Raw genomic sequence first — 12,569 nt, 5'->3', positions numbered from 1 at the left:
TCGGTCTTTAAATCTTATGTCTAGATCTAGTAAATATTTTCACAAACAGGGCTGTGAGCTGATATAAGGAATGTAACATCGACGTTTCTACAATTAATATTTTGAATAAGCCGTTAATATGCCAGTTGTGACAGGGATGATGGTATGGTAGCTGTAGCAGACAGATTGACAGCCGTTGTTACGTGCGTCGCTAGGTAATTAGTACGGCATTGGCCTTATTGATTGTTACTATACTTTGAGGATTTCTGTGGCCAGTGGCGGACGTAATTCAAACTCCTTCCACACTGACATCGCATCAAATATATTTGTGTACCGATTACATAACTTTTATGGACAGGGTGGGCTGGTAGTTCACCGGACGACACTGTGTATATTGGGCGGCTCCTTTGATATCTCCTCAAAACATACTTTTATTGAATGACGCCATTAAACGATGATACACATCTCGTTGAATATATCAAGGCACTGATTCATCTTTCCAAACTTTTTTGGGTCTTTGTGCTTAATATATCCACATATCAACGAAAGTTTGTAATACATGTATCCACCAAAAAATATACATTTTCAGGCTAGGTATTTGCCCACAGCAACACCTGCATAACTGTTTATTCACGCGTGGTGTGGTAGATCGTAATTGACCGAGAGCAGGTATTGTAGAATCACCTGTAAATAAGGCCGACACTGTAATTAGATACAACGTCCTAATGAGAATATGAGAATTATCATAAGAAGGCTGTTGTTTTTTCTGAACTGTTACCATTTTCATACCAAAAGTAACAATGCATTTAAAAGTTGCTTTAGTGTCACAATATTCACTCAAGTTTTCCTCAATCGCCTGTAAACATAATGCCCATTGGTCAGTTCGACACCGCATGTGTACCTGTATATTGCATACCTAGTGTCACTTACTTTCCCAGTGTGATGTATCAACGAGACATAAAATGGGAAATGAAAAAGAAACTAACTAAACTTTAATGTGTTGGAAAATATCGCCAATGAATTGGTGTACACGCGCATTAATTCGTATGATAAACTGTCAAAACGTTTTGAGAGGTAAGGCCGGGTTCATTAAAGATCGTTGCAATATGTAAAAAAGGTGAAATTTGTAAAACTTCTGTAAAGGAAACATCCAACCAAAGGCCCTTTTTAAATAGCAATGTAATGATATAATATAAAGTATATTTCACATGATACAATATACTTTGTACACAATTAGTTAATTATTTAAAGGGAGTGACGAAAACATAGGCGAAATATTTTAATAGTTGAATTAAGGTAAAATGAGTTGAATCATGTGTCATGCTTATAACACCTTTATGTATTTGCGAAACTAAAACTGTTGAGCAAAGGAAACTATTCTCACCCATGGGCCAAACCTTTTTCTCGCCCATGGTCGAAATATTTCAATATCGCTATAAAATCGTTGAATTAAGTTAAAATGAGTTAAGTTTTGTGTCATGATACTTGAAAGATATACATATATGTATTTGCGAAACAAGAACATGAGTTTTGAGTAAAGGAAAATACCTTTTTAGAATATGTTCCTTAACTTAAAACTCATGTTCTTGTTTCGCAAATACATTAAATGTTTTCATTCAAGTATCATGACACAAAATTTAACTCATCTTAACTCAATTCAACGATTTTATAGCGATATTGAAATATTTCGCCCATGCATGGGTGAGAATATGTTCCTTTACTCAAAACTCATGTTTTTGTTTCGCAAATACATATATGTATATCTTTCAGGTATCATGACACAAAACTTAACTCATTTTAACTTAATTCAACGATTTTATAGCGATATTGAAATATTTCGCCCATGGGCGAGAAAAAGGTTTGGCCTATGGGCAGGCTCATGGACGAGAATATTTTCCTTTACTCAAAACTCATGTTTTTGTTTCGCAAATACATATATGTATATCTTTTATAGCGATATTGAAATATTTCGCCCGGGCCTACCATTTTAATATATCAGTAGTGTTCAACTTGTAACTTAGATTGTTAGTGGCCGTATCCTCAAAGGGGGTTGAAGTACTGAAAAATTAAAATTATTGTCCCCCCCCCCCCTCCCCCCGTCGAGAGGGTATGTAACACCACATTATTTGAAGTAAGTTTATTCCTACTACCGTTTTAGTCGTAGTATACTTGTTTGTTTTAATTTTGGCTAAACTTGATGAAAATCGCCAGCGGCTAAGGGATGGCGTAAATCCTGCTGGGGAACCGTGCAGGTAGCAGAAGTAAGTAAGTCCCCACTGTTCCTGGTATGGTGGCCTACCTTTAGTTGCTGGCGATCCCTAGCCCCGTTTTTATAATGTATTTATCGTGATATCTTTTTATGGTTCCATACTAGTCTTAAAATATACATCTGTGATAATTTATGTTTTACTGTCCTTTGACGACAGGTTTTATAATCAAATTGTATGTATTATTACTGTCTAACTTGATTTAGTCACGATATGGCTGAAATATTGCCAATGTGACTATAAATATTCACTCACTCACTCACTAAGGTGGAGTTACGGGGGATCGACTCCTGACTATCTTTTTTGGAGAGTGTCCACTTGTACGACCACTAGTGCTCGGGGAGGACACTTCCGTATCCGTCTCCTCGAGCGACTCCTGTTGCACAGGACCTTTGAGATCCCACTAAATGCTTAATGAAACAGCCAGGAGATGATCACAATTTAGGATGTTTTGACAGAATTGAACTTGGTTCGTACCATCACTTTTTGATAGTGATTCATACACATAAATTTATGCCATTATGGGAATCGTACAATGGACTCTGTTTTCAGAATAGATTTTGCATGATCATGGAAAGAGTTTTGTCAGTTTTAATGAAAGATTGCCATGAGTGGATTGTCCCCAGAGATGTTCCTATATTAATGTGAATGATAAGGACTGTGTATTATGACGCAGAAAAGATACCCATGTAAGATGTTTAAAGCAAACTTACTGTATGTCATATATATTTGATATAATATACATATGCTGATAATGTTGTTTTAAGTTTGCAGATCCATATTCTGTTGAAGGAGATGGTGGCAGTGAACACATTGGAAATCAGTTACAAGCATTACGTGTTGAGGTGAGGTGAGGTGAAATGGGGTTAAACGTCGCGTCCAAGAATATTGCACTTATATAGCGACGTGCATGTACGTGTGTGTGTTTGTGTGGCTGCTTGTACTTGTCCGGACTGATGCCGATTTATAGTGCTAGCTCACTAGGTACCATGCCGCAGTTTAACATGAATACCCCACTCAGACACAGTATACTGACTCCGAGCCGACCAGTCCTTGTTTTAGCCCCTTAATGCCGAGCGCCAGACAGGGTAACAACAAGTACAATCTTTTAACGTCTTTTGGTATGACGCGCTCCGCCCGGACATGTTGGATCACCTGCTGTCTAAAATGACTGCTGAAAAGACGCCTAATAACCAAGACACGATTGAAAAAATGATTTATTGAAGCCATTTTCTTGTATAAACACTATTCAGGACAACAACCTTGAGATCGTCTTCACAGTGCCTCTTCAATGGAGTGCTCTACAAAAGAAATACATCAAATCATATGATCTCCTAATATTTAACATGAAATCGTTGCTTAAACATACATTTTCACATACAGACATGTTGAACGGATGACGGTTTCTACTTTACAAAACGGAATCATTGCAGAAGGATTTGCTCTACCTTACATTTGACTCACTGCTCCAAGTTGTTGATGCTCCTTGCGAACTCTTCCAAACTCACGCTTGAGTCATCTACACGTAGAAAAGTTGTTGCAGTCAGTCAGAATATATAATCATGAGTCAATCAGATTTATACTAGAAAACGGGTCCAGATTGCCGGTGAGTGTCAATGTAAATACAAATACACACATGTACTCATCTTCAATGCTATCAAGAGTTCTCGACAAATGAAGAAAATTATTTCATTTGTAGTAATGAAATTGAATTGAAAAAAGCTCTAACCATTTTCATCAGCGAACGAAAGGAGTTCCAAGGCCGATCGTCTGTCCATTAGCGTCTCAGCTTCTGAGAGATCAATTGCCCCGTCCATGTTTGTATCAAGGTTATCCACATTACGTTTGTCTTAAAAGAAAATAGTCATGTTCGGAAATATACAAAAAGAAAGAACATGAATGCATTTTCGGTTATGGAACATGAGATAGTGGTAATTTTAATCAGGCGATGAATATGAAAATTGAAATCAAATGAACATTCCATTTTCCATTTCCTCTCCTCACCGTATGTTGTTGGCTTTATAAACGAAGAGCCAACAACGTTCTGCCTCATTGTGTAGTTCTTAATGACATAATCACATCTTCATTATGACCCGTGAACATCAGGGGTAGAATAGGTCTTCAGCAACCCATGCTTGCCGTAAAAGGCGACTATACTTGTCGTATGAGGCAACTAATGGGATCGGGTGTTAAGGCTCGCTGACATAGTTAATGCATGTCATCGTATCCCAATTGGAGGGATCGATGCTCATAATATTAATCTCTGAATTGTCCGGTCCAGACTCGATTATTTACAGACCGCCGATACTGTATGTCAGGGACTTTTTTAATTACTCTTTGGCTTCGCTCACCCAACAACAGCCTGGCCCCAGTCAATGCTAGTCTGCCAACTGTGCGCCATCTAACGAACCGTCGTCTCCGTCGTCCCCAGGCATCAGACTGAGGGATGGAGACTATGGCCACAAGCAGGAGGACAAGGAACAAACGCATCTTGGGATGTATTCTGTAGTGAAAATAAAGAAGTTTCCCAAATTACACACAGTTGCCATGATGGAGGTGTCAAAAGTGTCAATAATGGAATAGTGTAAAAAAATTATTTACACTGTTAATGTTCATTTTACGACACGAAAAGTTTTAAGAAGCCTCATTCTCAAGTGGGTGTGGGTGAGTGAGTTGGGTTTAACGCCGCTTTTAACAGTATTCCGGTTATATCGCGGCGTGTCAGCTTAATTTGGGAGGAAAGGCCGAAGTGATGCAGGTCTCAGTGAAACCCACGAGCACGGGTATTGTGCTGACAAACCTAGAAACATAATCGGGGCGAACCGGGATTCGAACCCTAAATCATAGGTTTCTGGCGTGCCCAAGGAACGCAACTCTGCACAGCGAATCGCGCCGCCAAGGACGAGTGGGTCCCCGTGGCCCCCAAGTGGCTGATTGCCTTATGAAACGCAGATTGCTTAAGATGTGATGAATTTTAACGAATGACTATCATTAGGAACAATTATCTCATCCACATTTTGTAACCAATGGCAACTGTAAAACAGTCTGCTCTGGAGGAATACATAAATGATAAGTTGTTTGAAGAAAATCCTATTTTAAGTATTCATCGTTACATGTTTGTTTGTTGTTAAACGCCGCACTCAGCAATATTGCAACTCTATGACGGCGGTCTGTAAATGATTGAGTCTGGACCAGACATTCAAGTGACATCATGAGCATCGATCCACGCAATTGGGATCAATGACATGTATCAACCAAGTCAGCGAGCCTGACCACCCGATCCCGTTAGTCTAGTCGCCTTTAACGGCAAGCATAGTAAACTAATCTGGACAAATAGTGTATAAAGGATTACTCACCAGAAGGCCACGAGTCAGGTCAGTGTTAATATGAATGTAGTGTCCCTGGTATTTATACTTTCTTTCCTTTGAACAACCCGTGAAGTAAATCTGTTGCCAAATTAGGTTAAGTGCTTTTTTGACAGAAACGTGCAAATGTAAATATGACCAGAGATAAGTATCTACTTTAGTTCACACTTCCTAATTGTCCTCTTCGGTAGGGGTGTATATGAAGTGTGTTTATGTATTATGTTATTGACCGGCCATTTGATATTCTTGGGATACTTGTTGTAGATCGTGGAGAAAAAAAACGGATTTTTTTTTCCACAACAGAGATAGAATTTCTCTTAGCGCTCTGGAGGATTCAGCGAGGTTTTAGTGTATATTATTTTACAGCATAGATAAATATACATTGTAGTTTGCGAAATGGAGTTACAAATTGTCATTACAAGAAGGAATAGAAAACAATGTTTTGACCGTGACTCAATATTCAATAAGTAACAAATTACTTCAAACATATGGATCATGTATTTATCAAACTTATGTGAACTACTCGAAATCGATGTCACCTTTCCTGTTGACCTTTCCCCTGTGATATATGTTAAAGTGGTTAACAGATGTGACAGCAGCTGAACCAAAGTGTCCAGAGGACGCCCCACCGAGACAATATCTGTAAAGTGCGCTTATACAACAAATTCAATTGACCTGTGACCCAGTGGTATTTTCATGCGTCAGTTGTTTTGAAGGCTTCCAGTGTTTGCTGAATGGAAAATATATTTTTCTCAGAGATGGACATATACACCTCTGGTACACAAATATTAGAAGTTGTAGCAGTATCCAGCTCTTGGTTTTAAACCTAACGTGGGACGCACAATTTCACATATACCCCGTGTGATACTGCTACAACGATTAAAAATTAAAACAAATTGAAAACAGATAAAAAACCGTTTCTCGAATGAACTAAGGGTAACTTCTGATGTCTCTCGTGTCATTCTTTGACTCGTAAACAATGTGCAGCTTTGTGCTTCGTAGCAGGGTGCAAGATATATGGCCTCGCTCATAAATACACGTGCAGCCTGTTTTCTTCATGGCGGGGTATACGGGATATATTGTCCCGCTCAGAAATGTATTTCCCTCCCACTTGTGATACGTAGAATTTTATCAGTATCACATGAACCAATTAGATCTGAATATTCTGACATGGAGGTGTGATACGTTTCTTTTAAATATTCTCAAACAAATTTAAAAAAAATAAATATCACACACAAATACACTTCACACACAGCCCTCGTAAAGAGGACAATTAGGAGGTGTGGACTAAGTAGATACTTATCTCTTTTCATATTTACATTTACACGTTTCTGTCAAACAGGCACTTAACATATTTTGGCAACAGATTCACTTCACGGGTTGATGAACGGAAAGAATGTATAAATACCAGGGACACGACATTCATAACAACTGTGACCTGTCTCGTGTCCTTCTGGTGAGTAATACTTTATGCACTATCTGTCTGATTAGTTTACATGTAACTTATCATTTCAGTTGGCATTGGTTACAAAATGTGGATTTAACTGAGGATTTAATTGTTTATAATGATAGTCAGTCGTCAAATCCATTACATCTTAAGTAATCAGCGCTTCATAAGGCAATCAGCAACAATAATCACACCCACTTGAGAATGCGGCTTCTTAAAACAATTCAGTGGGCACGGGGGGCCCAGTCGTCGAAGGCGCCGCAATTCGCTGTGCTGAGTTGCGTTCCTTGGGCACGCCAGATTGTGGGTTCGAATCCCGGTTCACCCCGATTATGTTTCTAAGTTTGTAAGCACCATACCCGTGCTCGTGGGTTTCGCCGAAGTGGTAAACGTCTAAAACCTGCATCACTTCGGCCTTCCCTCCCATATTAAGCTGACACGCCGTGATATAACTGTTAATGGCTGCGTTAAACCCAACTCGCTCACACGCTAAAACAATTTATTTTCACTACAGAATACATCCCAAGATGCGTTTGTTCCTTGTCCTCCTGCTTGTGGCCATAGTCTCAATCCCTCAGTCTGATGCCTGGGGACGACGGAGACGACGGTTCGTTAGATGGCGCACAGTTGGCAGACTAGCATTGACTGGAGCCAAGCTGTTGTTGGGTGAGCGAAGCCAAAGAGTACTTCATTAAGTGCCTGACATACAGTATCTTCTATTTTCCCAAACTGTAATGGAGTTACGGTTTAAGTTATAGAACAATGAGCGGCTGTAGTAGTACATAATCGGTGATGTATCAAGTACATTAACCTTCCTCTTTTACATCAGGTTCAAATGGAAGTAATAAATGAAATGCTTCGAAAGCCAACTCTGCTTTCATTTTAAAAATTGTAACCGACAAGATGCTTTCTATAATCATGCAGTTGCGTAGGCTGATGCTCATGATATAAGTCACTGGATTGTCTGTGCCACACCCAATTATTTAAGGACCACTGTTATTTTACCTGGAATATTGCTGAAAAAACGGACACAGAAATAACCAAACATTGTTTTTGAATGTATGAAAATATTACATGGAATAGTCTATTCTAGAAAACGGACATAATGAAAATGTGACCATGTCATTAAGCACTACAGAATGAGACAGAATGTTGTTCGCTATTTGTTTTGATGTAAATCTTAGTCAGCCAGCCGAAGAGCTACATACGATGACGATTTGAAATGGAAAAGAGTATATGTTTTGGAATGTTACTGTAGATGTATATAAATATGTTCATTTGATATCAATACTCATAGCCTGATTAAAAGTGACCACTATCTCATATTCCTTAACCGAAAATGCATTCGTGTTCTTTCATTTTGTATCTTTCAAAAATTGACTATTTTCTTTCAAGGCAAACGTAATGTGGATAACCTTGATACAAACATGGACGGCACAATTGACCTATCCGAAGCTGAGACGCTAATGGACAGACGATCGGCCATGGAGCTCCTTTCGTTCTCAGATGAAAATGGTAAGAGCTTTTGCCTTCAACTTCATTAATACAAATGAAATGTTTATTACTTTTAAAATAATGTAATTATTTGTCAAATGTTTGTATTTTTTTTACTCTCATGGGTAATGTGGACCCTTTTCCCGAATAAATCTGACTCCTGAACATTTATTCTGACTGACTGCAACATCCTTTCTCCATTTAGGAGACTCAAGCGTGAGTTTGGAAGAGTTCGCAAGGAGCATCAACAACTTGGAGCAGTGAGTCAAATGTAAGGTGGAGCAAATCTTACTGCAATGATCCGTTCTATACAGTAGAAACCGTCATCCGTTCAACCTAACTGTATCTGAAAATGTATGCTTCAGCAATAATTTCATGTCAAATATGCCAAGATCATATGATTTGATGTATTTCTTTTGTAGATCACTCTATTGAAGAGACACTGGCATCGCACTTTGAAGGCGATTTCGAGGATGTATTCCTGAATAGTGTTCCCACAAGTCAATAGTTTCAATAAATAATTATAACAATCACCTTTGTTGTGTCTTGCTCATTAAAGACGTCTTTACAGGTGTCATTTCAGACAGCAGGTGATCCAATATGTAATGCTTGTATCTGATTTTTAATGTGTTCACTGCCACCATCTCGTTCAACATAATATTGATCTGCAATCGTACAACAACATAATCAGCAAAATGTATATTATATCAAGTATATCTGATATACAATATTTGTTTTGTTTGTCGTTTGTTTAATTGTACAACATTACCAGCAAAGGTAGTTCCTCAAAAGGAGATATGACATGAGCATATGTATGTTCACATTGTTCTACACTGACATCTTTTGCAGTTTAAAAATTTCTTTTTTCAAATAATATCATCATTAGATGAGAAAGGTATATGATGTTTAAGTGTTTGTTTGTTGTTGAACGCCGCACTCAGAAATATTCCAGCTATATGACGGCGGTCTGTAAATAATCGAGTATGGACCAGACAATCCAGTGATTAATATCATGAAAATAATTCCACGCAATTGGTATTCGATGACATGTATCAACCAAGTCAGCGAGCCTAACCACCCGATCCCGTTAGTCGCTTCTTACGACACGCATGGTCGCCTTATGGTTTGCTGAAGACCTATTCTATCCCGGATCTTCACGGGTCGTTATGTTAAGCGAGTGAGTGAGATAGTTCAATGTTAACGTCACATCGACAATACACTATTTCAACCATATCATGACGACATATAGTTATACATTCCTTACACACACACACACACACACACACACACACACACACACACACACACACACACACACACACACACACACATAAATGTGATAGTTTAGATTTACTTTGAAAGATCTGGGACATATGCACCCTCTCAGGGGGACACTGATATCAGATTCTCTATTCTCCATAGACCACCGACGGTGGTACAAGAGCATACATAAAGTACAGAGATAAATATAATATGTACATCAAGACGGCTGTGTGCATTTAGAGTTAGCATTCAAAGTGTTAAATACAAATAATACATATACATTATACATGTGGAACGTATGTACCCTCACAGGGGGGACACTGATATCACTGTACTTGAACCGCCTTCGAGGATTCAACCACAAACAATCTCAGTTGCGAATTTGAAAACATGTTTTAAAAAAAATATTAACAAAAATATTTCAAATAATTCTATATCCTTTAAAAGGCCAATAATTAAACGAGAATTAATTCTACGAAAAAGATATTTAATAGATGATGATTTGAAACATTGATCTTTCATCACAAGGGATGCAGAATGGAGGGTCCTCACCTTTCAATAAATGTTCATGACTTTAGCGTCAATGGCCAATACGACGTCATCGGCTTTTGATCTTTCCAAATCTGGACTGACTAACCAAAATCGGTGTAACCGATGGTTGGTGTAATTTCATGTAGCGTATTTACACCTACTCGGGTGTCCCTCTTTTGCATGAGGGGGCACGGGTGGCCCAGTCGTCTAAGGCGCCGCGATTCGCTGTGCAGAGTCGTGTCCCTTGAACACGCCAGAAACCTATGATTGTGGGTTCGAATCCCAGTTCGCCCCGATTATGTTTCTAGGTTTGTCAGCACCATACACGTGCTCGTTGGTTTCACCGAAGTGGTACACGTTTGAGACCTGCATCACACGTTGGGCTTTCCTCCCACATTAAGGTGACAGGCCGTGATATAACTGGAATATTGTTAAAAGCGGCTTTTAACCCAACTCACTCACTCACTCCTTTGCATGAGATCTTTGATGTAACATATAAGTTTATAATCACTGTATGGACTAAGAAGTGGTGTCACAGATTTGTTGAGTGTTTTTGCAGCCGTATCGGCCATTGAAACATGGCTGGGTAACCACCAAAAGACGATGTCATATTGGCCAGTAGCTATTAAAACACGCCAGATCATAAAAACACGCAAATATGTCGACCAAGAGTGGATGTTTACATGACATATTTTGTCATAGCCCGAACGCACGAAGGAGAATGGGAAAAAGGATAAGCTGTTTATGTTCAGATTGGTTCTTGATATATTTTAGTGCTGTTAAAATGACATTTGCTTCTAGTGTGAATAAGGAACTGTTATATGGTAATCTTGAAGATAGTGTTCTGGATCCAATGATAGTGACATTAGCAACTGTGCCACCATCCTTGGATCTGTGACAACGACTCAGTGGTTTCTTAACCTAATCTTCCGTATCGTAATGGTGTTTGAAACGCCTGTAGGAAGGAGTTTGAATTACGTCCGCCACTGGCCACAGAAATCCTCAAAGTATAGTAACAATCAACAAGGCCAATGCCGTACTAATTACCTAGTAACGCACGTAAGAACGGCTGTCAATCTGCCTGCTACAGCTACCATACCATCATCCCTGTCACAACTGGCATATTAACGGATTATTCAAAATATTAATTGTAGAAACGTCGTTAAGAGACTAACGTACGTCGTATTCAGTCCTCAACTGGATGTTACATTCCTTATATCAGCTAACAGCCCTGTTTGTGAAAATATTTACTAGACATAAGATTTAAAGACAAATAAAATCAATTGTAAGACCGCATAGACCATAAAACCGAATAAAATATGTCTTGGTATCATCTCTTGTGTATTAGATGATGATAATGAGCTGAAATGTTATAACGTTAGATTAAGAAGGAGAAACACCAAAGTGTTTTACAATACTTGGAAACATGAGCAATAAGTTGTAGCAACATAAACATGCATGGAATAGGGAAAATAGTGAAAACAAATTGCAAAGGATTTTAAAACAAAATTATTGAACTAAATAAGTCGCCTGAACAGAAGGGGTAACCAAACTTGTTTGACAGTTGTTCGTGTGTTGTAGACTGTCGAATGGGACTCATGTGTGTACATAGAGTACACATATCTATTGCAAGTATTAGTACTCATACACTTTCTCTTTTTGTGTTGATATGATTTTCGTACATGATATGATTTCATTTTTATCTTTGGCTGCTCTGTTTATATATGTTCGAGTAGGTGTCTATCCCTCATAAATTGACATAGTTCTGCCTCGCTATTGCATCTCTTGACTACAGGAGATCTACAGCATATAGCGGATCTAACTGCAATTCTTGTTTTAACCAAGCCCGGGTTTGACATTCCAGTAACTTGATTCAGGGTGATTGCAAGATATGCATACCTCGTCAAAGTGATTGTTGTGAATTCCTCAAAGTTTTGTTTGTTTGTTAGTTGTATAACGCCGCACTTAGCAATATTTCAGCTGTATGACGGCGGTCTGTAAATAATCGAGTCTGGACCAGACAATCCAGTGATTAACATCATGTGCATCGATCCACGCAATTGGTATACGATGACATGCATCAACCAAGTCAGCGAACCTGACCACCCGATCCCGGCAGTCGCCTCTTACGACAAGCGCTGTCGCCCTTTTACGCCAAGAATGGGTTGTTGAAGATCTGTTCTACCCCGGATCTTCACGGGTCCATTGACGCAGGGATTTGTG

The 12,569-nt window shown here is 38.8% G+C and overlaps 1 protein-coding gene and 1 long non-coding RNA gene across 2 annotated transcripts; one reads left to right on the top strand and one right to left on the bottom strand.

Annotated features, from left to right (window-relative positions):
* Positions 1 to 3,445: 3,445 nt before the first annotated feature.
* On the bottom strand, positions 3,446 to 5,629 carry LOC124146501. Its single transcript, XR_006862689.1, has 5 exons — positions 5,603 to 5,629; positions 4,598 to 4,749; positions 3,976 to 4,095; positions 3,700 to 3,765; positions 3,446 to 3,547 (listed from the first exon to the last, which is right to left on the bottom strand). It is a non-coding gene; the product is annotated as an uncharacterized LOC124146501 (long non-coding RNA).
* A 1,411-nt stretch (positions 5,630 to 7,040) lies between these two features.
* On the top strand, positions 7,041 to 9,085 carry LOC124146496. Its single transcript, XM_048401603.1, has 5 exons — positions 7,041 to 7,067; positions 7,573 to 7,724; positions 8,454 to 8,573; positions 8,758 to 8,823; positions 8,975 to 9,085. The coding sequence occupies exons 2-4, from the start codon at positions 7,586 to 7,588 to the stop codon at positions 8,814 to 8,816; spliced, it is 318 nt and encodes a 105-aa protein (XP_048257560.1). The 5' UTR covers positions 7,041 to 7,067; positions 7,573 to 7,585; the 3' UTR covers positions 8,817 to 8,823; positions 8,975 to 9,085.
* The last annotated feature ends 3,484 nt before the right edge of the window (positions 9,086 to 12,569 follow it).

This window comes from Haliotis rufescens, unplaced genomic scaffold (assembly GCF_023055435.1).
Source record: "Haliotis rufescens isolate VD_foot unplaced genomic scaffold, xgHalRufe1.0.p SCAF_23, whole genome shotgun sequence".
NCBI lineage: Eukaryota > Metazoa > Mollusca > Gastropoda > Lepetellida > Haliotidae > Haliotis > Haliotis rufescens.
The sequence above is the reverse complement of the archived record's forward strand: the minus strand, read 5'-3'. Positions and strand labels throughout refer to the sequence as shown.

Bases quoted from the DNA above. Each gene is read 5' to 3' on its own strand.
- LOC124146496 (XM_048401603.1), top strand. From the start codon at position 7,586: ATGCGTTTGTTCCTTGTCCTCCTGCTTGTGGCCATAGTCTCAATCCCT. The intron at 7,725-8,453 runs GTGAGCGAAGCC...TTTTCTTTCAAG, and splicing joins TGGAGCCAAGCTGTTGTTGG to GCAAACGTAATGTGGATAAC. The intron at 8,574-8,757 runs GTAAGAGCTTTT...TTCTCCATTTAG, and splicing joins TTCGTTCTCAGATGAAAATG to GAGACTCAAGCGTGAGTTTG.